The 26,619-nt window shown below is 37.2% G+C and overlaps 2 protein-coding genes across 3 annotated transcripts in view; both read left to right on the forward strand.

Annotated features, from left to right (window-relative positions):
- The window catches only part of LOC141442881 (A-type potassium channel modulatory protein KCNIP1), a 61,822-nt gene extending 39,653 nt beyond the window's left edge, over positions 1-22,169 (forward strand). Inside the window, exons 3-8 of one of the 2 annotated variants that reach the window (XR_012452978.1) lie at positions 2,897-2,966; positions 3,727-3,797; positions 10,105-10,314; positions 13,320-13,486; positions 14,977-15,062; positions 16,158-22,169. Coding sequence is in view for 1 of the 2 variants with exons in the window: in XM_074108036.1 (XP_073964137.1) it covers positions 2,897-2,966; positions 3,727-3,797; positions 10,105-10,314; positions 13,320-13,448 (480 nt within the window). In the remaining variant the exon portion in view is untranslated. The remainder of the gene's footprint in view (positions 1-2,896; positions 2,967-3,726; positions 3,798-10,104; positions 10,315-13,319; positions 13,487-14,976; positions 15,063-16,157) is intronic. The other variant, XM_074108036.1, reaches the window with a different exon arrangement.
- Positions 22,170-22,691: 522 nt separating this feature from the next.
- Positions 22,692-26,619, forward strand: part of Blos3 (Biogenesis of lysosome-related organelles complex 1, subunit 3) — a 10,839-nt gene continuing 6,911 nt past the window's right edge. The window contains exons 1-2 of the mRNA XM_074107637.1: positions 22,692-22,911; positions 24,745-24,808. Of these exons, the coding sequence (XP_073963738.1) occupies positions 22,837-22,911; positions 24,745-24,808 (139 nt within the window). The 5' untranslated portion in view covers positions 22,692-22,836. The remainder of the gene's footprint in view (positions 22,912-24,744; positions 24,809-26,619) is intronic.

Here is a 26,619-nt window from a genome sequence, read left to right on the forward strand (position 1 = left end):
TTCCTCTCTTGTGCAATTTTGTCTTATTGAATAAAGATTTTATTATTATTATTATTATTATTATTATTATTATTATAAACATAAATACCGCTAATAAATGTACATGTAGGTATTTTTAGTCGATTTGTGTTTGAAATACCGAGAAACCGTTAATTCAAACCTTAAATTAAAAAAAATCTTACATCTGTACAATAAGATTGTTGTGTTGTGTGTGTGTCAAGGGATCGTCATAACATAGGTACCTACCTAACCAATGTAACAACATTTTCTCAAAAATGACCGTAAAAGTTGACATTATTCTTTACATATCAGAAGGTGAAGTGCATAGTTTATTGTCAGCGAAAAATTAAAAAGATAAAAAGGTTGCAGGCGCGCTAGCTCGACAATAATGAATTAGCGAGCCTGCAATCAGTCACATTTTTTTTTAAGTTAAAAAAGTCCATGGAAATGTTGGCACAAGTCGTATACAGCCAAGTTTAATGGCCGGTATCGGATATTTTGTTGGAACTCCGGACTTTTTCTATTGGGTCTGAAATAGCTTGTGGTGTTTTCGGTGGAAAAATACACCTGCAGTTTATTTTTAATGAAAAAAGGCGGGAAAGCATGAGAAAAATAGTGGAATAAAATTAAATTTTACAATATATTTTGAGAAAAAGTTTATTCTATTTCAGAACTATTCACCATTTTTGAGAAAAGCTTTATATTAGTCTCGGCTGGAATAGCAATTGCTGGCTTCGTATTAGTTAAACGGACTCGCTACTTCCAGGCCACGACAATAATCTACTATAAAATATACATAAAAAAAAGCTTTAAAAGTCGATAATGCTGGAAATCAGCGCTTTGTTCCCGTACCTCGTCATTGCTGAGCTGCCAGCCCTTTCGGCTATAGTATACATAATTCATTTACAGAATAAAACGCAAGTCTTACAAGTTACAAATTGAGCAGTAACAACTGACTGATTACTGTCGTGCCATTTCAGTAATTGGCTCAAGAAGCCCCTTGGCGATTGTGGCCGTTTATTGATTGAAATTGATTTCTGTTATACGTTATACCCCAATTTTATAAGAACAGCGTACAAATAGTATGTTCTTTTTTCATATACTTAGGTATACTTTACCGGTTTCTTGTTATTTTTTCGCTTTAGGGAAGCAGGCTACAAATCCCTAAATAACTTTTTTTTTTGTTTTAATTTCTTTTCTGTGTTTTTTTGTAAGTATAATTTGAATTTTACACCGCATTGGTTTTATTTGCACTTTAAAGTTGAATATTATATCTCTGAATCGAAAAATCGTCTCAACAAACCCCTATAATGGTTTTAAAAGACCTATCCAACGATACCCCACACTATAGGGTTGTATGAGAAAAAAAAATCACCCCCACTTTACGTCTATAAGAGGTACCCTAAAAAAACACTTTTTTATTTTTTTATTGTACCATTTTGTCGGTATAGTTTACATATATATCCGTGCAAAATTACAGCTTTCTAGCATTGATAGTCCCTGAGCAAACCTCGGACGGACGGACAGACAGACATGGCGAAACTATAAGGGTTCCGTTTTTGCCATTTTGGCTCCGGAACCCTAAAAAGTGTGTGCTCCGTGTTACGTATTTGTGACAGATATTTTTGTTATCTGTGTAATGTGTTGCCAATATAGTTTAGTGTTTTTTAGCCTCGCTGCGCTGTCTCGTAGCGTGTTCGTCCGCACGCGATGTCGTGCTAGCCCGTCTAATAATGTTATTTAGGGGCTTAAATTCCCACTAATGGGTCTAGATTCTAGATTAGATCCACAGTCCCCACAATGACATACGTAAAATATATAAGTAGGTACGTTCGTTCAATCGTATTCTTCATTCGTGGCTTCTGACGTTTTGATATGTTCAGTATTCGGTATTCTGTAATTATTTAATGGCAACATTTTTTTATATTGACTATATGAAAACCGGTCAAGTGCGAGTCGGATTCATTTACCGAGCGTGCCGTACATCTCTGAATAATATAATAATAAGGTCGTGGGTTCAAACAGCGGCTCGAACCCCTGAGTTTTTCGAAATTCATGTGCGGAATTACGTTTGAAATTTACCACGATCTTTACGATGAAGGAAAACATCATAAGGAAAATGGAAAAAACGGGACCCTTATAGTTTCACCATGTCTGTCTGTCTGTCCGTCCGTTCGCGGCTTTGCTCAGAGATTATCAGTGCTAGAAAACTGTAACCTAAGCGTGCTGACCGATCGGCGGAAACTTCTAAACGTGTGCCAAATTTCATAAGTGTAGGTCCGTAGATAATTAGGCATTTTGTAACTCTAGAAAATTAAAAAAAGCCATGGCGGCCTAGTGGTTTGACCTATGGCCTCTCAAGCAGAGGGTCGTGGGTTCAAACCCCGGCTCGCACCTCTGAGTTTTTCGAAATTCATGTGCGGAATTACGTTTGAAATTTACCACGATCTTTACGATGAAGGAAAACATCATAAGGAAACCTGCACGAACCTGGCTAAGCAATTCAATGGAGTGTGTGAAGTTCCCAATCCGCACTGAGCCTGCGTGGGAACTACGTCCCAAGCCCTCTCATTCTGAAAGGAGGCCTGTGCCCAGCAGTGGGACGTATAAAGGCTGGGATGACGATGAAGAGGAGAAATGGGAGCATTTCCTCCCCTAAGCAAAATTACTCTGCTAATATTGACCCTATAGGTACCACGAAATGCAAAATTCGGACTTCGTATCTTGCCGTCCCGCTTATTTAATACGAGAGTGAGAGGGACCGTACGATACGAACTTCAAATTTCGTAGTAGCCTCCTCAATATTCATGAATTCATAATTTTATAGATATGTTACGAAATGCGGAATCATATATTTTTAACTAGATTAAAATCTTTTTTTTTTTACTTGTTCCAGGAGTGCCCCGAAGGTGTGGTGCTGGAGGATTCATTTAAGGATATATACGCAAAGTTCTTCCCTCACGGCAGTAAGTTTATGTACATTGTTTTGCTTGCTTATACAGCGTGTGGCCTGTAATATGAGCAAATAATTGAAACATAGATCATACTCGTCAAAATGAACAACATTGGTTCAGCGAGTTTTAAAAAGAATTAATTTTTAAATTTTTATTACACTTTAAAGTTAATTCGAAGAAGCAATATACAGCAAAAATGCTTGATGTTTGTAGAGTGACAGGCGACGTCAGTTGTGTTCTAGGATGGCGTACATTGATAGCAGTATTTGATTTGTATGAAAAAAGGAAAATCTAGACTCCATTATTTTTAAAAGTCGCTGAATGCTGTTCTGTTTGACAAGTATGATCTATGTTTTAATCGTTTGCTCGTATTACAGGCCACACCCGGTATAGATATAGTGAATTATCCCGGTCATTCTCATTTTACTGTGCACCCGTCTAATTACCGTTTCACTTTTTTTTTCATACAAAAGCGACACGGCCCTGAAACTGAGTGCTCATCTAGAAAAAGGATGGCTACCATTTACATTTATCTGTGCACTTTTTTCCGCACTAGTGAAACGGTAATTAGACAGGTGCACAGTAAAATGAGAATGACTGATCCGTTCCCATCGTGAAAATTAGAACACGGCTATAATGCCGACATGTCTATAAATTATTGGATGAATAAGTTTTTATTGTCTCAGAATGAGGGCTTCGCCCATAGTTCCCACGCGGGCCCAATGCGGATTGGGAATTAACTTTGTATTATCAGTGTGTGCTTTTTTTACAGATTCTGCGCTGTACGCGCATTACGTCTTCAAAGCGTTCGACGTCAACTGCAGCGGCGCCATCAGCTTTAGAGTGAGTCTCTATATTACATATGTGGTCTCTACATTGTTTCTTACCTAAGGGCCAACGCTAGCTGCCGCTTGCAACGGAAAGGGTGGTCGCCTGTTGAACAAAAGCGGGAACAAGCGCCTGTTGAAGAATTCGTAAATCGAAGTTCCATCCCTCTGACAGTACAAGAGTGAAGAGTGAAGAGTGAGTGAGTGAAGAGTGAGTGAGTGAGTGAGTGAGTGTCTGGTATTTAATACAAGAGTGAGAGGGATGGTACCATACGAACTTCGATTTTTGAATTTCGGAGTAGAGACCCAGTAGGAGCAGCGCTAACTGCGAGCGTCACGTGCATAGCATTGTACCTTTGTAAAAACGTTTGTAATTGGCTAAATAACTAAATGAGCCAATCGCAAGCATGACGTAACGTCAAAACCTCATGATACTAACGCCATCTAGCGATATTTCTGACAATAAAATCTCAATTAGGTACTTGATGGTTTAGTGTTGGTCCTGCTAACCTCTTCCGAATCGTTCTGTATACAGTATACGAGTACAAAGTCAGTTCGTTTTTCTTTTGTAACGCCTTGTTATATTCCAAAGCTTATAACAATAAAACGCATATATATCACACGCCCAAAGTTCCCCTATCATCCGATACGGTTCACCACACATACATTTCCATACAAAATCACACCCAAAACCATCAAAATAGGGTTCTTTTCCATGTTTATCCAAGTTATATAGGTTAATGCCTATGTTTTGATCGTTACGTTGTAAAGGATGCTCCAAAGTTTGCCGAGGTGGTGTTTTGGGGGGTTATTTCTTTTAATTTGGCTTGTTGAAAGCTTTTTGAGACTGTCAAAGTAATTATAAAATAAGGTTTTGGTAAAAAAAAACATTTTTAATACAAGCTTTTTTGCAGACTGTACTTTTTGTTGATTGTACTTATATTGTCACCCAAACTGCATTTGAATACCAAATTTCAAGTCGATGCCGTTAACCGTTGAGGAGTTCCGTCCTGTGGAGACGATCCTGGTCGGACTACCAGGATGTCACTACCAGATTATTGTATTGTCACCAGATTTACCTACATAAGTTTACCAAATTTCATCAAGTCGATCGGACTACTGTAAGTGGGTCAATTTTAACTTGCAAGATTTGACCCAAATAAATAAATAAATGAACAGGGCAAATTAAATAAAAGCTTGCAAAAAGTTTCCGTAGTCTAGTTAGTTTAATTGCATTTTGTTTTTCGGAATACATTATACGAAAATTCTCTTGAAATTGACCATGAGCTTTTCAGTGTAGGAAAATGATAGTTTTGCTGCGAGCTTGTAGTCAAACATCATGAATGTTCAATTTTAAACGACCATTTAACTAGCGTGTATCGTAAATGTTCGCAGCAATGTTTGGCTTAGAGGGGCTACCACAAAATTCGAAAATCGAAGATCATATCGTTCCGTCCCTCTCACTCTCGTGTTAAATAATATAAGCGTGAACTGGACAACAAGATACGAAGTTAAAATTTTTCACTTCGTACTACCTATTATACGGTCTATTGCCTTGCCCTGGGGCCCAACTCCCCTCCCCCCTACCTCCATCTCCCTTGCCTTCTTTAGCCCCCTTTTAGGCCGGCAACGCACCCGCAGTCCTAATAATGCTGTAGATGTCCATGGGCGGCGGTGATCACTTACCATCAGGTGACCCGCATGCTTGTTTGCCAGAAATTTGACATAAAAAGGGGCTGGACAGACAGACGGACAATATCGTGATCCTATAAGGGTTCCGTTTTTTCCCTTTGGTGTACTGAACCCTTAAAAGTGTCTAAGGGCCATTTCACACCGCGTTTTTGAAACGCGCCACCGACGCGCGTTTGTATCGATATAAACGCGAGTCGTATGTCGTATGCTGCTCTATGGAAAGAAAAACGCGCTGTGAACGCGCGTTTAAAAAACGCGGCGTGCAAAGGCTCTTAAACAAAATGGAATGAGGGCTATCGTTTTTTGTCTTACTAGATGGCGCCACTGTTGCGTGAGGTTTTTAAGTGTGGCTTTCAAACACTGTTATTACGGGCGTGAAAACAAAATTAGATTAAAATCATATTTAATACATCTTAAAACCGTACCATAAAAATATCGAGGAACCGCAGTGTTGCGTAGTCCCGTTTTCTTCGGAAAAAAGGGAGGACAAAAGTTTTCGAAAGACAAAACTGTCTCAAAACAGACATTCATTGCCCCTTATCGCATAATTGCCATAATTAATTTCAGGTAATGCAAAATATTCACAAAATAAAAAAAATATTCTAACCATAAATAAACCCGCGTAGCTCGCCCAAAAACTATGAGATTCGACATTTCGGAGACCTCACGCTACACTAGCGCCTCTAGCGGCGAATTCATACGCGATAGCCCTCATTAGAGTAATATTCTGAGTCTGACATTCAATGTACTCTGTGATTCTGACCCAAAAATGATTGGAAACTTAAACGTTGGCAGCGGTTCAAGTAGAAACTTAAAAATCTGATCGAAACGAGCGAAACCGCGGTTAGGATCCGCGCCAGGAATCAAAAGTTTATTACGGAAGCGTTTTCGGTTTATGGAATGTTTAAGATACCTAGTTTAGGGACTTCTGAAATTGGTAGACATCATGTGCCTGCACTGCCAAGTATTTCGAGTAGGGCTGCCATCCGTCCCGTATATACGGGACTGTCACCATAATGAGGGCATCCCGTCCCGCTATTAGCGTGAGGTCTCCGAAATGTCAAATCTCATAGTTTTTGGGTGAGCTACGCGGGTTTATTTATAATTAGAATAATTTTGTAAATATTTTGCAATATCTGAAATTAATTATGGCAAATATGCGTTCCGGGGCAATGAATGTCTGTGTTTGAGACAGTTTGTCTTTCGGAAACCTTAACAAAACGGGGACTATGCAACACTGTGGCATGATGGTACGGTTTTAAGGTGTTTTAAATATCTAAACTTTGTTTTCACGCCCGTAATAACAGACTTTGAAAGCCATACTTAAACGCAACAGCGCCATCTAGTGATAGCCCTCATTGATCCCCGTCCCGTATTACTACCTCGTATTTGGTACGCTTAGTAACGCCACTTGCTCTGAGCTGGCATCTCGGTGCAGCATCCGAAGCGGCTGAAAAGACAAAAATATCCAAATACAGGGGTCTAGGCACCGATTATGACTTTGTCCCATTCGGTGTCGAGACCCTTGGTCCGTGGGGTCCTAGCGCTTTAAAACTTTTAAAGAAATTTCAAAAAGATTCGTAGACTTCCTCGGACAAAGAATTAGCCTAGCTATTCAAAGAGGAAACGCTGCCAGCATCTTCGGGACCTTGCCTAAGGGGTAGCCTATATGTAATTTGTTTTAGTTTTATATAGGTTCTATTTTTATTTTATGTAAGTTTTTTATTTCATCTAGGTAAGTTTGTTAGTTATGTTATTTATGAGGAGAAATTTAAGTTAAATATTGTATTTTGCTATTTTGTACCGAAATAAATAAGTAGTAATAATTTTATGTTAAAAGATGTTTAATTGTGAACAAAATTTCTAATAAAAATGTTGATTTAATAAATTTGTATTTATTTATTTTATACTTTTGATAGCACACTATGGTTCAGATCAGAGGGTGTATCTGTTAGGAAACACATTATTTGTCTCTCGCTATACTTATGGTCTAGTTGGAAAGTCGCGTATCTGTATCGGCGTTACATAGACGTATTATGTTATTTACGAGTTTTGGGCATTAAAAGAGAAATCGTCCCGTATTGGTTCCTAGAAGTTATGGCAACCCTAGTGATGCGGCTAGCAGTGACACCTTCCTTAGTAACAAACAGGACGGTGATGTGTACAACACAAGTGTTACTTAACATGGCTTTTTAGCCATATGCCATAGACATAAACTCGCCTGGACCCACCACTGTACCACAGATTACTTAATATCTACTACACACTGACTGTACCTACAGTGTACACTACACACACATGGTTTCGCCGGAAGACCAGCGCTGACTCCATCCGAGGAGTCTGCTTTATGCTGAGGCGGGACCATTTCGGGCACATAAAATATTTTTTAAATCATTTATTAATTCATAAAATAATCTTTATATATTTATTTATTATTGTATATATATATAAATAAAAATGGATCGTAATATGTGTTGCTAAGCGCAAAACTCAGGAACGGTTGGACCGATTTCACCAATTATTTTTTGTTGTGTTTGTTACCGTCAGGAGAAGGTTTTTATGGAAGAAAAATTACAACGGGGGCGAAGCCGCGGGCAACAGCTAGTTCATAATATTTTTAATAATTTCACATCATAACTTACCCTTTCCTTTTCTTTTATTTTTAATATTTTTTTGTGTCTCGAATAAATGTTTTTCATTTCATTTCACACACACATAAATTCATAATTTAAAGATGGATGTAGATTAAAACAACCTAAGTAATTCAAAGCGAGACAATATACTGTCTGCCACGTCATTTTTCCCGGTAAACTGAAATAAAATGCAGCATAACTTTGTATTCTATTAAAACTCAATACAACAAAGTTGGAAACGGAAACTGCTAACTTATTGCGGTTTAACCGGGCACAGCTAGTACGTAGGAAAATATTACAAGTTTACAAGCTTCGGTTCGGTTCCGTCGTTCGGAAGTTATGCGTGTACATATATTTCGGCAATTCATTTTTATTACAGATAGACTAACCGTTACCCGCGACTCTGTCCGCGTAAATTTCGGTTTTTACTATCCCGCGGGAACTAAACAATTTTCCGGGATAAAAACTATTCTATGTCCTACCCAGAAACTCAAACTAAATTGGTTCAGCGGTTTAGACGTGATGAAGTAACAAACAAATAAACAAACTGACACAAACTTTCGCGATTATTATAATTAGTGGGATAGAAATAGAAGAAGATAAGATAGATGTGAAAGTTTGTGAGTGTGTGTGTTTAAGTTATTCATTCACGCTAAAAACGCCGTTTTTGAAATTTAATTCCCTTCGGCCACTTTGGAAACCAAAGGTTCGAAACCAGTTTAGAAAACAGAATCATTTTTCTTTTTTGGAAACCTGGTTTCGAATGAAGAAAAATAATTTTATAAATTTTTAATTCATTCACAAATTTCAATTTCCCAATTTTAATCGACACAGAAACATAGGTAGGTTTAGGTTATGTTAAGTTTACATCGTCCCGAAGGGCCAAAACTACATAAAAGTTAGGAGCTCCGCGTGAGCGGAGCTGCGTCAACACTGTGTCTGTGTCGATTCTGATTGGAAAAAACGCTACTGTGAAAATAAGCTTCAGTAAAAAACCAGAAGTCGATCACTAGTCCTAGTTTCGTCCAAGAACAAAATAGTTTTCGTTCGCAACGGTTTCGAACAAGACCGAAAAAGTTTTCTTCCGCAACTGGTTACGAAACTCCGGTTACGTATGCGGCCGAAGGGATTGAATTTCATATGTAGATAGCTGCAAGGTCGTCGTCAGTCGATGAGCAATGAGGGTTGCCAGTTCATACAGAAGTAGGGAAGTATGTAGGTATAGTCGAGAGTTTATGAGGCATTATCAGTAATGAAAAGAAAAATTAAAGACAGCGGGATTATGACATTTGCTCATTCATATTCCTTTAACAAAAAAACTCGTGGCACTTGATAAGCCGAGATCTCGCTCTCGGTCTCGGTTTCGACAAATCTCGGCCAAAAATCGGGCCGAGATCTCGGTCTCGGCCCAAAACAGCCGAGATTCTCGGCCGCGATCGAGACTCCACGGCGGCACTTAATTTAACTGGTTTACCGCGGTTCCGGCGGTGGCACGAGCTTTCTTTGGGATTTTGATTGGTCGCCTCGCCCGAGCTCGCGCGTGTTGTAATTGCATGCAACTCACTGACACTGACACCCGCTAAACAAGAGTAACAGTGCAGCTCGTTCATTTCTTTTCGATAACGATTGTTGTTGATTTACGTGATAATTAAGTTTGTTTGTAGGACCCGGTGGAACGTTTAATTAAACCATAATAAAACCTTTTTATAATTCATAACGCGTGTTTTTTTAAATAATAAAATTATAATATAAAAAAAAACTTATTTTTTGTGTCTCAGTCTCGGTCTCGGCCGAGAATATATTGTTTTCTCGGTCTCGGCCGAGATTAAAAAAGCAGTCTCGGTCGGACCTTGCTCTATGGGCAACGGTGACGGTAATCAATCACTTAACATCAGTGAACCGCTGCTCGTTCGTCTGCTATTACTTACATAAAAAACAAACTACCTAAGTATAACGCCTGCCATGGCCTGATTTAATCAACATCCGTCATACCCACAGGAGCTCCTAGTAACCCTATCAACGCTGCTCCGCGGTTCGGTGTACGAGCGTCTTCGCTGGGCCTTCCGTCTGTACGACGTGGACGGCGACGGCGCGATCACGCGCGGCGAGCTGGCGGAGGTCGTTGTGGCCGTCCATGAGCTGCTCGGGCGCCGCGCGCCTCCGGGCTCGCCGCATGCGAAGCAGACCGACGCCAAGGCAAATGAACAGGTGAGGCTGATAATTATTACTAGTTTAAAGGGCTGTTTCACCATCCATTGATTAGCATTAACCGACGGTTAAATGTGATGCCGTCTCCGTCTATTCGAACAAGGGCAATCAACTTTTTAACCCACACTAATCTGTCCGCGACATTTTTCAAACAATTGCCGATTTTTGTAAGTAGACATGTTTTTTCTGTAATTTAATAGATGGTGTACAGAATACATGCCATCCTACGTAAGTTCAACCTATTAAACCGTGAAATATCTTGTTGGAAGTACGATTTTTTGGTAACGCCAGAGTCAATTTTGGTAACGCAGGAGACGCCCAAAGTGTCGATAAAATAGTTGATTGGCCCACAAAACAAATAGAGACGGCATCACGCCTAACCGCCAGTTAACACTAATCAATGGATGGTGAAACAGCCCCTAAGAGTAAATAGCAGCCTAAACTACAAAATATACCTATATACTTGGAAAATTCGTACGTACAAACTCCTTAGAAAAATTAATTCATTTTTTCGTAACCCTACAAAATTCAAATTCAAAATTCAAATGATTTATTCAGTAAATAGGCCGCAATGGGCACTTTTACACGTCATTTTTTTAAACTACCAGCGCTTTCGGAAAGACCATCATTGCCAAGAAGAATGCGCCGCAAGAAACTTGGCAGAAAGTCATTTTTTCATAAAAATATAATTACAAATAAAATACTTAAAAACTATATTATACAATTAAAGAAAAAAAAATACAAAAAATAATAATAAAAGAAATACAGGGATGTATGGGGTCCCTTAGTTACAATACTAAACACTAACTATATCTAAACTATATCTACGGTCAGTGGAAGTGTAGAATGCTTCCACCGTCATAAATTTTAAAATAATAATAACAATAATTTAGTTCTGAAATATACATTTCAGGTACGGCTACGGAACCGTACGTGTCCGACACGTTCTTAGCCGGTTTTTCGAGCGTCATGTCAGCGTCAAATCGCCAGTGTGATAAGGCTCTTTAATAAACGTCCTAACCTAACCTACCGGTAATACCTACCTGTCTAGATCAATCTAGATACCTATACCGCGGAGCCTTCGTACTGGCGCAGTCACCTAGAAACTTTAGTCAGCAGACATTTTACAACCTGCTGCCCGCAAGCGATGCTATATAGTTCAGAATTAGATTGTGTTCTCAAACTTCAAACAAAAGTTTAGCTTTAGTTGGAACCGATAAAATTTAAAGTTACAAGAATTTGCAAGCACGGTTTATTGGTTAGTCCCGATCTTAACAAGTTTTCGGGAACATAGTTTTTATAAAAGACATCTACATGGGCGTCGCTATGGGGGAGCAGGGAGGTGCAGCTGCCCCCCCCCCCCCCTAGAGATTCTAAAAGTTGCGAAATGTAAAGCAACCAAAACAGAACCAGTCCTAAGTCTTTGACTTGACTTGCTTGCACTACTGGGCACAGGCCTCCTCTCAGAATGAGAGGACTTGGACCGTAGTTCTCACGCGGGCCCAGTGCGTATTGGGAACTGCTTCGCAGGTTTGTGCAGGTTTCCTCATGATGTTTTCCTTCACCATGGTAAATATCAAATGTAATTAAATTTAAAAACTCACGAGGGCGAGCCGGGGTTTGAACCGACAATCCTCTGCTTGGTCGGCCATAGGTCAAACCACTAGGCCACCACGGCTTGTGCTTACAAACAAATGGTTTTGCTTTAAAATTATAAGGACCCCAAGTGCGACAAATCACTCGCGCAACGCAACACCGCTTGCTCGGTTTTATTGAAATAACTAGCTTTTGCCCGCGGCTTCGCCCGCGTGTAATTCTGTTATCGCGCGCTGTTCCCTCGGGAACTGTGCATTTTCCGGGATAAAAAGTAGCCTATGTCACTCTGTGGTCCATAAACCTCTATGCCAAATATAGAAACACACAAATATACAAAAACACAAATATACAAAAACACTTTCGCATTTGTAATAATAGTATGGATTTGGGTTGAAATATATGTTTAGCCATTCAGCAAGACAAAAACAAACGAGTAAAATCACGTTTCTCCCTCCCCCGCTTCCAAGCCACAGACAAAGCGGAAAAACTTTTAAATGGTTGTTCTTGTTTGTTATGGCCAATCCGCGCGACGCCGGGCACATTCTGTAGAATGGGCGCCATGTTGGTATAGTCGTTCATAGAAGTGTTACGACTTAATATTGTTTAATGAGTTTATTTCAGTCTTCTGATATCATAAACTGTTACCTGTGACTTTAATTGCGAAGATTTCGTTTATGCGCCCGAGGGAACGTACTTTAAGACTTTCGAATTTATAATATATTTTATATTTTTTTTATTATAATTAGACAGAATAGTAAAACAGTATTTAAACTGAGCAGTTCGCAGTTTGCTTAGTTAAAAGCATCGTACCTTATTATAATACTATCGCTGTGCCTACTTGTAAGCGAACTGTTCAATTAATCTCTTTTCACAAGCTTTTATTTAGTTTCACTTGTCCTGTTGTCTGTTTGTCTTTAGTCAAATCTTGCAAGTTAAATTCGACCATTCGACTTATTAATAAGGTTTTTTGTTAAAAATTACATTGTCTTCCAAACTACATTTTCGTACCAAATTTAAAGTCGATACCATTAACCGTTGAGGAGTTCCGTCCTGCGGAGACGATCCTGACCGGTCCACCGGGATGTCAATACCAGATTATTGTATTTTCATGAGGTTTACATAAATATGCCAAATTTCAAGTCAATCCAATAACTGGAAGTTGAAAGATTTGACCCGCACATACATACATACAGACATACATACATTGCAAGTTCAATAAACGCTTGTAAAAATTAAGATAAGTACTTTATTATAATCAAATTGATTTGACATTTTGTATAGATTAGGTACATAATATAATGTAGGTTTGTATGACGATGCCGGTCAATAAAAACAAGGACGGTCAGAAAAAATACTTGTTTTAAAAATGTTTCTAGACTAGGCTATTTATCATTAATTACCTTTTCCAGGTGGACAGAGTGTTCCACAAGCTAGACCTGAACCAGGACGGAGTGATCACAATAGAGGAGTTCCTCGAATCCTGTCTGAAGGACGACGTTATTATGCGCTCACTGCAGATGTTCGACACGGCGCTATGACGGCAGAGTGACGCCGCGCACGCGCGCTCAGACCTCAGGTGAGATACCGAAGCCTATCATGAACAACTCCGACTTATAGCTATAGATAGTGCCATGAGAGTTGAAGTGTATTATTACAAACACAGCTACTTGAAGAACTGATTGCATAAAAAGAGAATTAATGAAATGAATGAGTGAGTGTTAAAATTCCGCTGTCATTACATGACATGTTCTTGTGTGGGGGACCTCAACTCTCGTGGTACTACCTATAAACCATCGTGAGCCCGTCCTGCAGTAGAACCTTTTCACAACAAACGTTGCAGTGTCTTCTTTGATGAAATCAATGATAGTTTATTGAGATAAGGTTGTACTACGGGTCTTGTTTAAGGTGGTTAAACTAAAACACAACGTGCCTTAAAATCCGAAATATGTCAGCAGGCGCTTTGGTTCATTTGACTTAAATCTTTGAATGCAGTTTTGTCTCTTTTTAGGGATAAAAGAATGATTCCTTAAAATAAAATGAGCTAACTAAAATATTTAAAGTAGTTTTGTGACTGTAAAGCAGGGTTTCTTAAAATTTTTGCAGTCACGGATCACTTTCACAATTTAAACGATTCCACGGACCCCTGTCAAATAATATTTTTGGAAATTTCCTAATAAATATGTTTACAGACTGACTTACTGCGGACCCCTGATACACATGCTACATGACCCCACTTTAAGAAACCCTGTAGAGACAAACTTTGTTTATATGTAAGGAGTTATCACTGAAGCTAACAGAGAGATTTTTATTGATTACTCTCTACTAAGACTGGTAAAGGTAAACCAAAAATATATGACTATTGTCAAGAGGACACTATTGTTCTTATTTATATGGCAATAGTTCAGTATAGTCGGAACAATGACATCTTGACTTGTCTACAACGTTTACCTGTTAGCTCTGATGTTAATTTAGAAAGGTTTTGTAGTGAAATAGTTTCATTTCCCAAGCGGTTTTTTTTTTCATTAGTTTATTATAAACATTATTTACAATGATCTGTTGTTGACTACTAATAGTTTTGGGCATTTTTTGTTATTGTTCAAAGAAACCGCCACAGTGACACTGACAATCATAAAAATTATTGCAAGTCAAGTTTCAATAAAATTCCGCAACATGGCGAATAGTCATATATTTCTGGTCAGGCTTTAGTTTCGTTTACTCGTCAACAGATTAATTATAACGCTGTTGTTAAATTTACCTTGCGTTCTAAGTCAATAAGTTACATCATCATCAGATAGATGCAATTTTTTTAATCTAAACAATGATATAAATAAGAAATAACTGAAACATGTTTTTTTGAGATACTGCATTTTGCCTTAAGAGGACTTTCGCCTTATAATAATAATAAGAATAATGATTTATTGAATAATTTATATTAGGGCCAAAAAGTTCGTTCACTTATACTATTTTAACAGCTCTCACACAAGTGTGTGTATGCATTGCAATTTGCAATGACAGTCAAATTATTTAGAAGTGTACTAAATGTCCAAAACTTTGTCGGAATTCAAGATCATGGGGGGTCGACGAGGCGTCGGCGACTATCAGGGATCACGCTTGGTAACACTATGACCCGATGCCCTGAGGACCCATTTATGGTAACATATAAACATTTAAAAGCACATACTTATAAATGTATGGTTCGGAGACGCAAGCAGTTAATATCTGCATATCATGGCTCACCCACCATGCATGTCGCTACGCTATACACATTCACCGAAGTATGCCACTTACATTTGCCTTAGTAAGCTTGTGATGACTTGACTGGGTAGTTTTAATCCGTCAGTTACATTACATTATTAAAATACGTATTGATTATTTTGTCAAACAAACAAAAATTACATAAACTGAACGCGTCAGAATTACATAAATAAAGTGAGGGCCGGGGACTTCACACCGTGCTAAAAAGGGGTCGCACGGCGTGACGTCTTGCGGAGCACCTGCTATATATCTTCAACATCTTTTATTTAACCGACGAAAGAAAAAATACGTGCCATATTTTCTGACCATCTAATTGACGGACTTATAAGAATGTTTTAGGGTATTAGCCTTATAGGTGGAGTTGTTAACAACTCGTTGCCACGAACTCGTTGAACTTAAGACTTTTTAAATATTCATTATTTTAAATTCCAAATTCGAAACAACCTGATGAAGAATGAAGGAATCGGAGTCGATAGGCGTGGAGTCGCTCCGATGTTGGAGCTGGATTTAGTGAATCAGATCACTTGTCTTGAGATTACTCATGCCTTCTGTATTGTACATACACGGATAAAACGTAGCCACGAGCTGCAAGTCAAATTCAAATTTCAAATTATTTATTCAGTAAATAGGCCGCAATGGGCACTTTTACACGTCATTTTTTAAACTACCAGCGCTTTCGGAAAGACCATCATTGCCAAGAAGAATGCGCCGCAAGAAACTTGGCAGAAAGTCATCGTATCGTCAGTCGTACATAACAGGCAACAATTAGCTTTATACTAACCTTACTACGGAGTGCAAAATTCGAACTTCGTACCTTGCCATCCCACTAATGCTTATATTATTTCACACGTCCACTGTCGGACATAGGCCTCCCACAAAGAGAAGGTAGGGGTCATGACCCCATGCCCCCTCCCCTTGGACCCGCCCTTGATTGATACCTATAAATATAATAATCAGCGCATCGAATGCTTTCTAACGGTGGTTTGTTCCAGGCCGGTGGCGAAGCGGCCCCGCCCCGCACCCCACTGCCACTGCGAGCACGCGTCGCTCCTCTGCGTGGCGGCGGCGTGGTGGACGCGTGCGCGGGCGCTGGCACGCAGGCTCGCCGCACTCCAGCACGTGTACCATGAGTGGCGCCCGCGGCTCGATGCGAAGATGTTCGCGGGCTTCTAGATTCCGATAGCACAGCTTTGCCAAGTTTATGTAGGCTGTTGTTGAACCAGTAAGCTATATTTTCATCATTTGATTCATCAGGGCCCAGGAAGCTTGCAAGTATGACAATATTATTGTTTTGATCAGGGCTTCTTGACAGCTGAAATACCGCTAGTTGGTGTTTAGTATTTTAGTATTGTGAGTATCGTTTGACGTTACAGTCTTGCTTGCGATTGGCTCATTATGTTATTTAACCAATCACAAATGTGGCACAAATAACAAAGTTGCCAAACGGACTTTACGATATTAAGATTGGTTTTTGGAGTCTTTTTGTATTTTTAATTTCAACTCCAAATTTTGTTACTTTTACGGTCATCCCGTAAAACCCATATCGTAAATACAAACTGAAACATAGATGCACAGAAAGACCAGAAAAATAGACCAGCGCTGGGAATCGAACCCAGGGCCTCGGCATTCCGTGCCACGTGCTATACCGCTACACCACCTGGGTTCGATTCCCAGCGCTGGTCTATTTTTATGGTTTTTCTGTGCATCTATGTTTCAGTTTGTATTTTCTTACGATATTAGTTCCAACTAGCCTGTCATAGAAATGTTTGTTGAACAAGAAAATGAAACAAAACATTAACATTTACACTAATGTGCTTTGAGAAACTGAGCCCTGGTGAAACAGAGGGCGCGGTTGAGCCCAGGTGAATCATTGGGTCCGGCAGTTGAAATAAATATCTGGCTTTTTACTAACTCCTTCAATTGACCACCACACTGCGAAAGAAGTGACGTGTGCCTTATGCCACGGAGAAAATTGTCTAGTGGATAAATATGGATTTATTTTTTACTAGGAGTTGAACGTAGATCATGCTTTGATGAAGTTGCCGTGTGAGCCTGTTAATTAATATAGTGATCAAGGAGCTGAACTTTACAATCGTCGGCTGAAACAATTCTTCTTCTGAACATAGGTCTCCCCAAAGAACGACACAATAATTAGTTTGGCGCCGCTGCATCTATTGTACTTCTATAACCTTCGTCATGTCACCCTTTGACTGGCCTACCCACTGCCTCTTCCATCTGCTGCCATTCAAGAACGCATTGGCAACAAAGCCCATCAATTCTTCGAGCAAGCTCTGCCCACTGACACTGTTCCTTAGTTATGAGGATTTTGTATAGTCCAGTAATTAATTTGATTTAACTGCCAGCCCTAAATGATTTACGCGAAAGCCACGAGTTAAAAATAGTGATACAATATCCACTGCTGCAGGTAATCTCCAAGACTTACCACAGAATAAGTCCTCGGCTCCTATCATTTCAGTACCAAATACCGTGTGTACATTACAATGTTTTATACTTTTGCGAGATCCACACATTAGCCGAGTGAACTCGAAACGTCCAAAAACGTTCCTTCTGCTGCAGACTGTACTCTTCATAATGTTCTGTTTTTTGGGTCGTCCCTAAAACTGATATAGTGGATTAATACTGATCAAAACTGTTGTTACGTTGTTTAAGAATTGCATAGCTAAATATCGATCTTCTATTTAAGTATTTTTCAGTTTTTTATTAATCGATGGCAATATGATTATTCAATTGATTAGTGAGTACATAGCAATACGAAGCATGCCGATAACATGTAGTTAATTATAAGTTAAAAATATTTCCGTAAATATCCTCGCTTCGTAAGGCCCAACGTCCTAAATTAAGGACATAGATCAAAGCTAAAGTCAAACTTCACCAATTGACATTAAGTTTCAAATTCTAATGTTCAAAATTTGACGTGGGCCTACGAGGTTAAACCAACAGATAGACAGTATAACTCATACAATAAAAATATTATAGAATTCAGAAAATACTAGTATTTTAGTACAACGTATGGCATGTTTTAAATGAGCATCTTTAGATTCATTAGAATTTAATTTAGTAATTAATAGGAAAATTAGAAACCAATGCTTTTTTTCTAAATTATACTAGAACACATAGAAATCAAAAAGGTATTGCTGGAGCTGGAAATTCAGTCCCGTTCCTCACTCTTGCTCCAGCTCCACTTTTATAATTTTATATGCATTGTTTTAATATAATTTAGAGAAATCAATTTCTGACGGGAAAATCGTGAGAATAAAACTTAAAATCGGAAAATAAATTTTCGAGTTTGATAGTGATAATAATATGCTTTTTTAAGTCTTTAACGATACATAGTATCCCAACATTTTAAGCTTATTTTCTTGCTATGGGAATTTTAAGTAAAATTTTATATGAACATTGTTTGTTTAAACTTAAACTAAAGCAACAGGGTAAGTGCTCCGATGAGCGTATACTGGGTACCGCTTATTTTAATAAAATTTACTAAAGAAAATTTTGGATACGCTTACCATGAAAAATATTTTTTGAAAAGTTAATAATTTTTAATATTTCATTTTAAGCTCATGTCCAATTTAATCTTTTAAAAGGCTAGATTCTTTCAAGCATTTTAAATGAACTGCCTGCTGTATGAATTACATTTGTAAACTGGCGAGCAAAAATAACGGGTACTTTAAATAAAAAAATGTTACAGAAAATTACCCGTTATCGTTGCTTTCCATTATATTTAATATTATCATTTTAATATAAGTTTGGACTTGGAAATGTCCTTAAATTATGAAAATAAGGTCCACAGTTTCAATTTAAATTTAATTTAATTTTAATTATACTTAAGTGCCTAAGGAGTATTTCGAAACTATAACGTAATTCTTAAATTATGCAAGTATGCATTGAGACACCTTATCATCCAAAAAAATTAAGATACGTATGACTCCGTTATCCATCTGTCAGCCGAGACCCTTTTTCTCAGGAGTGTTTTTAAATATCGAGTTAAAATCGCAAATAAATAGTTAAATCTTCAATACCTTGAAGCTGTTAACAAAATAACATAAAATCTTTTGATCGTATATTTAGTTGGGAACTTCTCGTTGAGATAGAGGTATGATATTTTCCGTTGCATTTTAAAACGGATGGACAAACAAAAAATACAGACAATTCAAACTTTTTGTTTGGGCTGCATAATTCATTTTAAAACAAGGAATTTTACATTTTCCTAATAAATGTTTGATTAAACACAAAAAGTATGATCATTGCGTTTTGACTTCATGTTACATAAAGACTAGAACTTTTTACTAAAAATATCAACGTACTACTTTAAATAAGTTCATATTTAATATTTTCAAGCAATCTTAAGTAAAAATATGCAATTTTTTAAGCATATCAATCGTATGGTTGGTTGGCTTTTTAGAATAAAACGCCATCATTGAAAATTAATAATAAGCTAATAGAAAATAATTTGCATTTATAGAACTTAAACTAATCACCGATGCGTAGGAATTAAAATTTTAATTAAGGAATTGGAAAGAATATCAGTGCAATACAAAATATAAGATTACGCAACTACTTGAATTGAATTTTTAGATAATATCTGTATTTTTTTCGGAAGCACGTTGAAATATTTTGCTTATGTTTTGTGTTGCACTTAATTAATTTTAACTACCTATTTAGTGGAGAAGTTCCTAAGTTACATAAATATTTTTTGTTTTAACGAAAAGTTGTTGAACAATTAAAACATTTTATGACTTTCAAATAATTTTGTATGAAAGCCATAGAATGTGAAATATTGCGTTATAATAAGCATTTCTGATGTTTTAAAATAGTAGAATTACAAAGTATCTTATGAATAGTTGAAGTTTATTGATATTAAATAATAAATCAAAAATTGTTGACTGAATTGACAATTTGTAGATGTGGACAGTTTCCTCGTAGGTCAGACGTTTTTTGTTTTTATAGAAAGTTTTCGGTAACTTTGTTATTTCTTAAGATGAAATTAATAGTTAAGTACAGTGATTTGGCCAAAGCTAGTTTTACAGTTTAAAAAATCGCATTTCTACTTTATACAAATAGTGCTTACTGCAATGTGTAGTATGAATGATAGATTAGATTTCTGTTAAAAATAAATTTCCATCAAAATAAATCCATTTATTTGGAACCTAATGTTACTTATAAAACCTTAGCGTTGGTGGTTAAAAAACTACTTGAGTGAAAATAGCAAAATTACCGAAAAAGCGTAGAAGTAATATTTGCTAAGTACTTATAGAAAACAGTTTAATTCTATCAGTGTTGACCATGGGGAATAGGGTAGTTGTGTAAAAATGTGTAAAATATGTGCTGAAGCCATTTTTGATATTTATTTGTATTTTTGACTGTCTGGATGGGAGTAGAAAACTATAATTTATTTTTTAGCTAACTAAGTTAAGATATAAGTATATCTACACTCATCAACGAGCTTAACGAAACGTAGGCATGCAACAGACAGCTGTTAAAGATTCCGCGTACAAACTATCTTACATAACCAGCAATGGTAGGGGTCAAATCATTTCCTAACTTAATTGAGGTGTTGAGCCCTTATTGCCTTGGAATTACAATCGTTTTCACCTCTTCTTTCTGTCACACGGTATAAGACGAGGGTAGAAAGAGATGACGAATGCGATCACAAACGTCAGCTTATTAGACAGTACGGCCTATGGTGTTGTAGTCGCAATTGTATTTAAACTCCTCCTCGCTTCGGTCGTCGTCGTACATCAACTAAAAAGTGACCAATTACGGAAATCTCTTTGAGGTAGTAAACATTTGGCCCTTCTAGCGCTGGTTATGTAAGATAGTTACGTGTACGGTGTATGGAGAATAATATGCTATATCGTACTCGGCGTTTACCTTCACTTGCCCGAATTTCACTTGCCATACCAACGTTTGCCATAAAATATATAGAACAGTGCTGTTATCAGGATTTTTTTAAATGTCATCATATAGAATGCAGTAGGTTAGGTTAGTTTAATATCAACTCTGAATAAATTACTATTTCAGAAATAAATTACTTTATGGCAAATGAAAATTCTTGAAAACGATACATTCGGGCATATGAAATTCGGGCAAACGATAGAGAACCCGTACTCGGACCATCACCAATACTAGGACACATGCAAAGAAAATTTTTGTACAAGTATTTTTTTTAATTAAGATGCTATTTAGTAAAAAATTATATCCTCATCCTGTTGGTGTGGCTAGCACGAGAAAATGCGATTTTTTTAATAATCTATTTTGTGTCCCACTACTGGATAATAATTTTCTTTACTCCATTCAGTTATAAATGTAGATATTATTTATGGAGACATCACAAATTTTGCACATTTTTTTAATAAATATTGTAGATTGCGTCATTGGACTGTAATTTCCATTAGATAACGAATGTTATTATTTTAAAAGTAGTTGACGTAATTTAGAAAATACTTTAGATTTGATAATTTTAACATAATAATTTTGACAGTAATTTTTTTTAAGTTTTAAAATTCTATAAGTTTATTATTTTATTTACAAACAGGGAAAATATGCACATGATTATAAGTGATCTAATAAATTGTCTTTATCGACAAGTCTATACCTACCTACAAAATATTTAATAAGCCTTTTAACCTGTTACTACGTATATATATTTTATCTATACCGAAAATGTATGAAAACCCATGAGACTTACTTTGTAAAATGATTTTATCTTACTCGAACTGGTTGTACCTGTTTTTGTATGGAGTTGTATGTAAGAAAGAATTCACTGTCAAAAGACGTGAGATATTTGATATTTTCGAGTGAAATTTGGGAATTATAAAAAGGTTTTACAAAAGCCTTGCGGCTATTTTAAAGTGAGAATCGAATGAAATTGTACCGTGTCCCAATTGTGCGTGAATAAATACCTACTTATTGTAAATAATTATAAATTTGTCACTGTGTCAAGACGTCCACGTTACTCTGATAGTAAAAAGTTCTTCATGTTTCACATGTGTTTTATTTTTTCCATAAACATTTAGTTCCTTGATAAAAAATAAACAATATGACTCTGTCCATTACATGACAATACTGTGTCTGGTGTGTTCTGCCGTTATATGGGTATAAGTAGAAAGCAAAAAATAAGGGATCACTGTTCTTTAACGAGGACAGCACGAATTTACCATAAAATAATAAATAAATAAAAATATTATAAAGCTGGTGCACGCGACTGTACCGTCTTTTAGTGAGAAAGACATACTTACGCTTTGTAACAAGAATAAAGCTTTATTTCTATGGTATAAGGTATATTTTTAATTAATTATTTAGCTGTCAAATTTAGACGTTTTTCACCTTTTTCTCTAACGAATCTGTGTCACAGAGATCGAGAAAATCTCATTCAGTCTTAACTTATATACGTAATTTATATTAAAATGTACATTACATAGGTACCTTAAAATACTTTCATTTTTTTATATATTATAATAAAAATCAAGTAAGTAACTACAAGACAAGAAAATAATAGCTCTCTCCATTTTTATTTCAGCCAGACAAACACGTAACGTCAAACTTTGCGCGCACATACAAAACGTCTCACAGTTGTAAACATTCCATGACAGTATTTTAATTGCATGTTTTTAATGTTTCTGCTTATTTGAGGCGTTTAACAGTAATATAATGTCGAAAGTGGTGCATGTTGTGGACGGTGAAGCTTCAGAATCGGATTCCGAGATCGAAATTGGCAAATCGCCGGTAAGAATTGCGAAATTGCTTTCGTAACAATATGTCATTCGCTTTTTGCAGTTTTGTTTGTTTGTTTATACTCTTTATTGTACAAAAAGGTTACATAAATAAAACCGAAACGAACCGACCGAACTTTTGGTAAATATTGGCAAAATTTGAAAAAAAAAATTGAGTTCTTAATTTATCTTAAGTACAGATTATTTTTATAATGATTTTCTATGTTTTTCAGGCTTTATCCCGTATGTTTGACCCATTGACATCAATGTACCTACTTACTTATATTACTTAGATTTATTTTCACTTGAAAGTGCTTAGAAAATCCATACTAATATTATAAATGCAAAAGTGTGTGTGGTTTTGTATGTATGTTTGTCCGTCTTTCACGTCGAAACGGAGCGACGGATCGACGTGATTTGTGGCATACAGATAGTTTATGGGCCAGAGTGACATAGGCTACTTTTTACCCTGAAAAAAGTCGCAGCTCCCGAGGGAACAGCGTGCGATAACCGAATTCTACGCGGGCGAAAGCTAGTTTAGTAAAATAAATACATAGACTGCTAAAATCATTACTCTTCCTTTGGCTTTGCCGTAGTTGAGTAAAAACTAATAGAAAACTAAATTTACTCCAAAATGCTCAAAGTTTATTAGAAAGAACCTCTATTAAGATATGTTTTATTTTATTGACACACCAGTCGGTTGAAAGTACTTATTAAAAATGTTTTTTTCCAAATATGCTCTGTGGCACAATATTTTGGCCCACTACATACAAAATTTGGCCCACACTGCATACAAAGTTTGACCCTCTGCATATATGTGAGGCCAGATTTTTTGCCGCTCAGTATACAAGTTATTCATAGAGAGCAGATTTGAAGTAGCAATTACAAGTTTGATATGGATAAGACTAGTACAAGTATTTATTTTTATCAAAAAGGTGCATAATAAATAGGATCTATTATGTTTGAGCTGTATAAAACTTCTTTAATTAGAATAAAATCTTTTTCTTTACAAAGTAATATAGTTTGTTGCAAGAATAACATTTATAATAATAATCCAGCCTATATACGTCCCACTGCTGGGCACAGCCTCCTCTCAGAATGAGAGGGCTTGGGCAGTAGTTCCCACGCGGGCCCAGTGCGGATTGGGAACTTCACACACACCATTGAATTTGCTTTCGCAGGTTGTGCAGGTTCCTCACGATGTTTTCCTTCACCGTAAAGCTTGTGGTAAATTAAAAATAATAAAGAATAACATTTATTGAATTTAATTTAATATATAAAATTCTTGGGTCAAAAATATTGACCTTGACCTTCGAACCGGCTTGACCGATTTTTATGTTTTTTTTTGTGTATATTTGGTAGGTCTGAGAATAGGATGTCAACTATTTTTCATACTTCTACGCGGACGGAGTCGTGGGCAACAGCTAGTTATCTATAAGATTGCATTGCGGTTAGTAAGTAAGTAATAAGATAACTGTAAGACCACTAAACAACATGATATCTTATAAATAAATCTATCCGTCTGTCTAACCAATTACACTAGTCATATCCATATTAAACTTGTAATCGCTACTTGAAATCTGCTCTCGTTATTATTATTATTTTATTCGACTGGATGGCAAACAAGCAAGTGGGTCTCCTGATGGTAAGAGATCACCACCGCCCATAAACATTTGCAACACCAGGGGTATTGCAGATGCGTTGCCAACCTAGAGGCCTAAGATAGGATACCTCAAGTGCCAGTAATTTCACCGGCTGTCTTACTCTCCACGCCGAAACACGACAGTGCAAGCACTGCTGCTTCATGGCAGCAGCGGTTATTTATAATAGCAGTTTTGCCTTTCAGACTGTGGACGTACCATCTACTGACGTTTTCGTTGTAGCAGGTGAAGCACCGGAATCTGACGATGGTAATATTTTCTTTTTCAACCTTTATTTGACCAGAATAAAGCTGTCATAGCCCTGTGAGGTCCAACATCCTAAATTTAGGACATGTCAACTTTTGGTTTGTTCCCGCCGAGTCACACCCTTAACTGTCACACTGTGACTTGTGGGAAAAATTTTACAAAAAAAAAAACCAACCAGTCACACTGTTACTAGATGGGACAGTTTTTAAGGTTTGTTCCCGCCGAGTCACACCCTTAACTGTCACACTGTGACTCGTTGGGAATAATTTTACAAAAAAAAAAACAACCAGTCACACTGTTACTAGATGAGACAGTTTTTAATACTTGTTCCCAACGAGTCACACCCTTAACTGTCACACTGTGACTCAATGGGAATACGTTTTGCTACAAAAATCCCAACCATTCACACTGTTACTAGATGGGACATTTTTTTACATTTGTTCCCAACGAGTCACACCCCCAGCTGTCACACTGTGACTCATTTGGAATACGCTTTGCTACAAAAAAATCCCAACAAGTCACACTGTTACTAGATAGGATGGTTATTAATATTTGTTCCCAACGAGCCACACCAGCAACTGTCACACTGTGACTCGTTGGGAATACTTTTTGCTACAAAAAATTCCAACTAGTCACATTGTTACCTGATGGGACGAAATTTAATTTGTTTCCAACGAGGCACACCTCAACTATCGACACTGTGACTGGTTGGGAATACTTTTTAGTAGCAAATTTCCGACCAGTCAACACTGTTACTCGATTAGACAACATTTAATGTATTTTGTTCCCAAGCTATTTGGCGATGAAAAGACAGTGTGACGGTGAAACGAAAAATCAACAGCATTTATTGTAATTTCAATTTATTAATAAGTAATAAACTTTGATTGATAACTCTACTGATCAAACTAGTATAATTTTATTCTTGATCATTACAAGTACTAAATATGGCAATGGCAGCAAGCAAGCGAGCGAAGCGAGCGAGCAAGATGGGCGGAGCAGAAACGACTCGGATAGGTTAGGTTTAGAAGGCTAAGGCGGGAGCGAAGCGCAGCGGAGCTCCCGTCTTAGCCTTCGGTGTTAGGTCTTTTTTTTGTATCAGCCGAGAAAAACTGTTTTTTTGATGCTTATATTCTTCGAGCATTATGCATTCCGTTTTTACATTAAAAGTGTACTGGGTTCGGTAATACATAGCTAAAGATGACTATAGCCCACGCGAAGGACTGATATTGGGTTGTTGCGTGCGGATAGGCTGGTAGGTTTGTCAAAAGTTACTAAATATTCAGTGATTATTATTCACCTATAAGCGTCGACTCACTAGGTATTTATTGTACTCGTAGTGAAACCTAAGCACATCACCATAACAAGATGACAACCACAGTGTTACCTAGCTCCGCTGCGCTTCGCTCCCGTCTTAGCCTTCGGTGTTAGGTTTCCCCAATACTACTTAGGAACAAATGACATTATAAATGTTGTCTCATCAGATGACAGTGATAACTGGTTGGTAATTTGGTACTAAAAAGTATTCCCAATCAGTCACAGTGTCGACAGTTGAAGGTGTGACTCGTTGAAAACAAGTGTAATGCTGTCGCATCTAGTAACAATGCGACTGGTTGGGATTTTTTGTAGCAAAACGTATTCCCATATAGTCACAGTGTCACAGTTGCGGGTGTGACTCGTTGGGAACAAATATTAAAAACTGTCCCATCTAGTAACTGTGTGACTTGTTCGGATTTTTTTGTAGCAAAGCGTATTCCCAATGAGTCACAGTGTGACAGCTGCGAGTGTGACTCGTTGGGAACAAATATAAAAAAAAA

Source organism: Choristoneura fumiferana, chromosome 26 (genome assembly GCF_025370935.1).
Source record: "Choristoneura fumiferana chromosome 26, NRCan_CFum_1, whole genome shotgun sequence".
Taxonomy (NCBI): Eukaryota; Metazoa; Arthropoda; class Insecta; order Lepidoptera; family Tortricidae; genus Choristoneura; species Choristoneura fumiferana.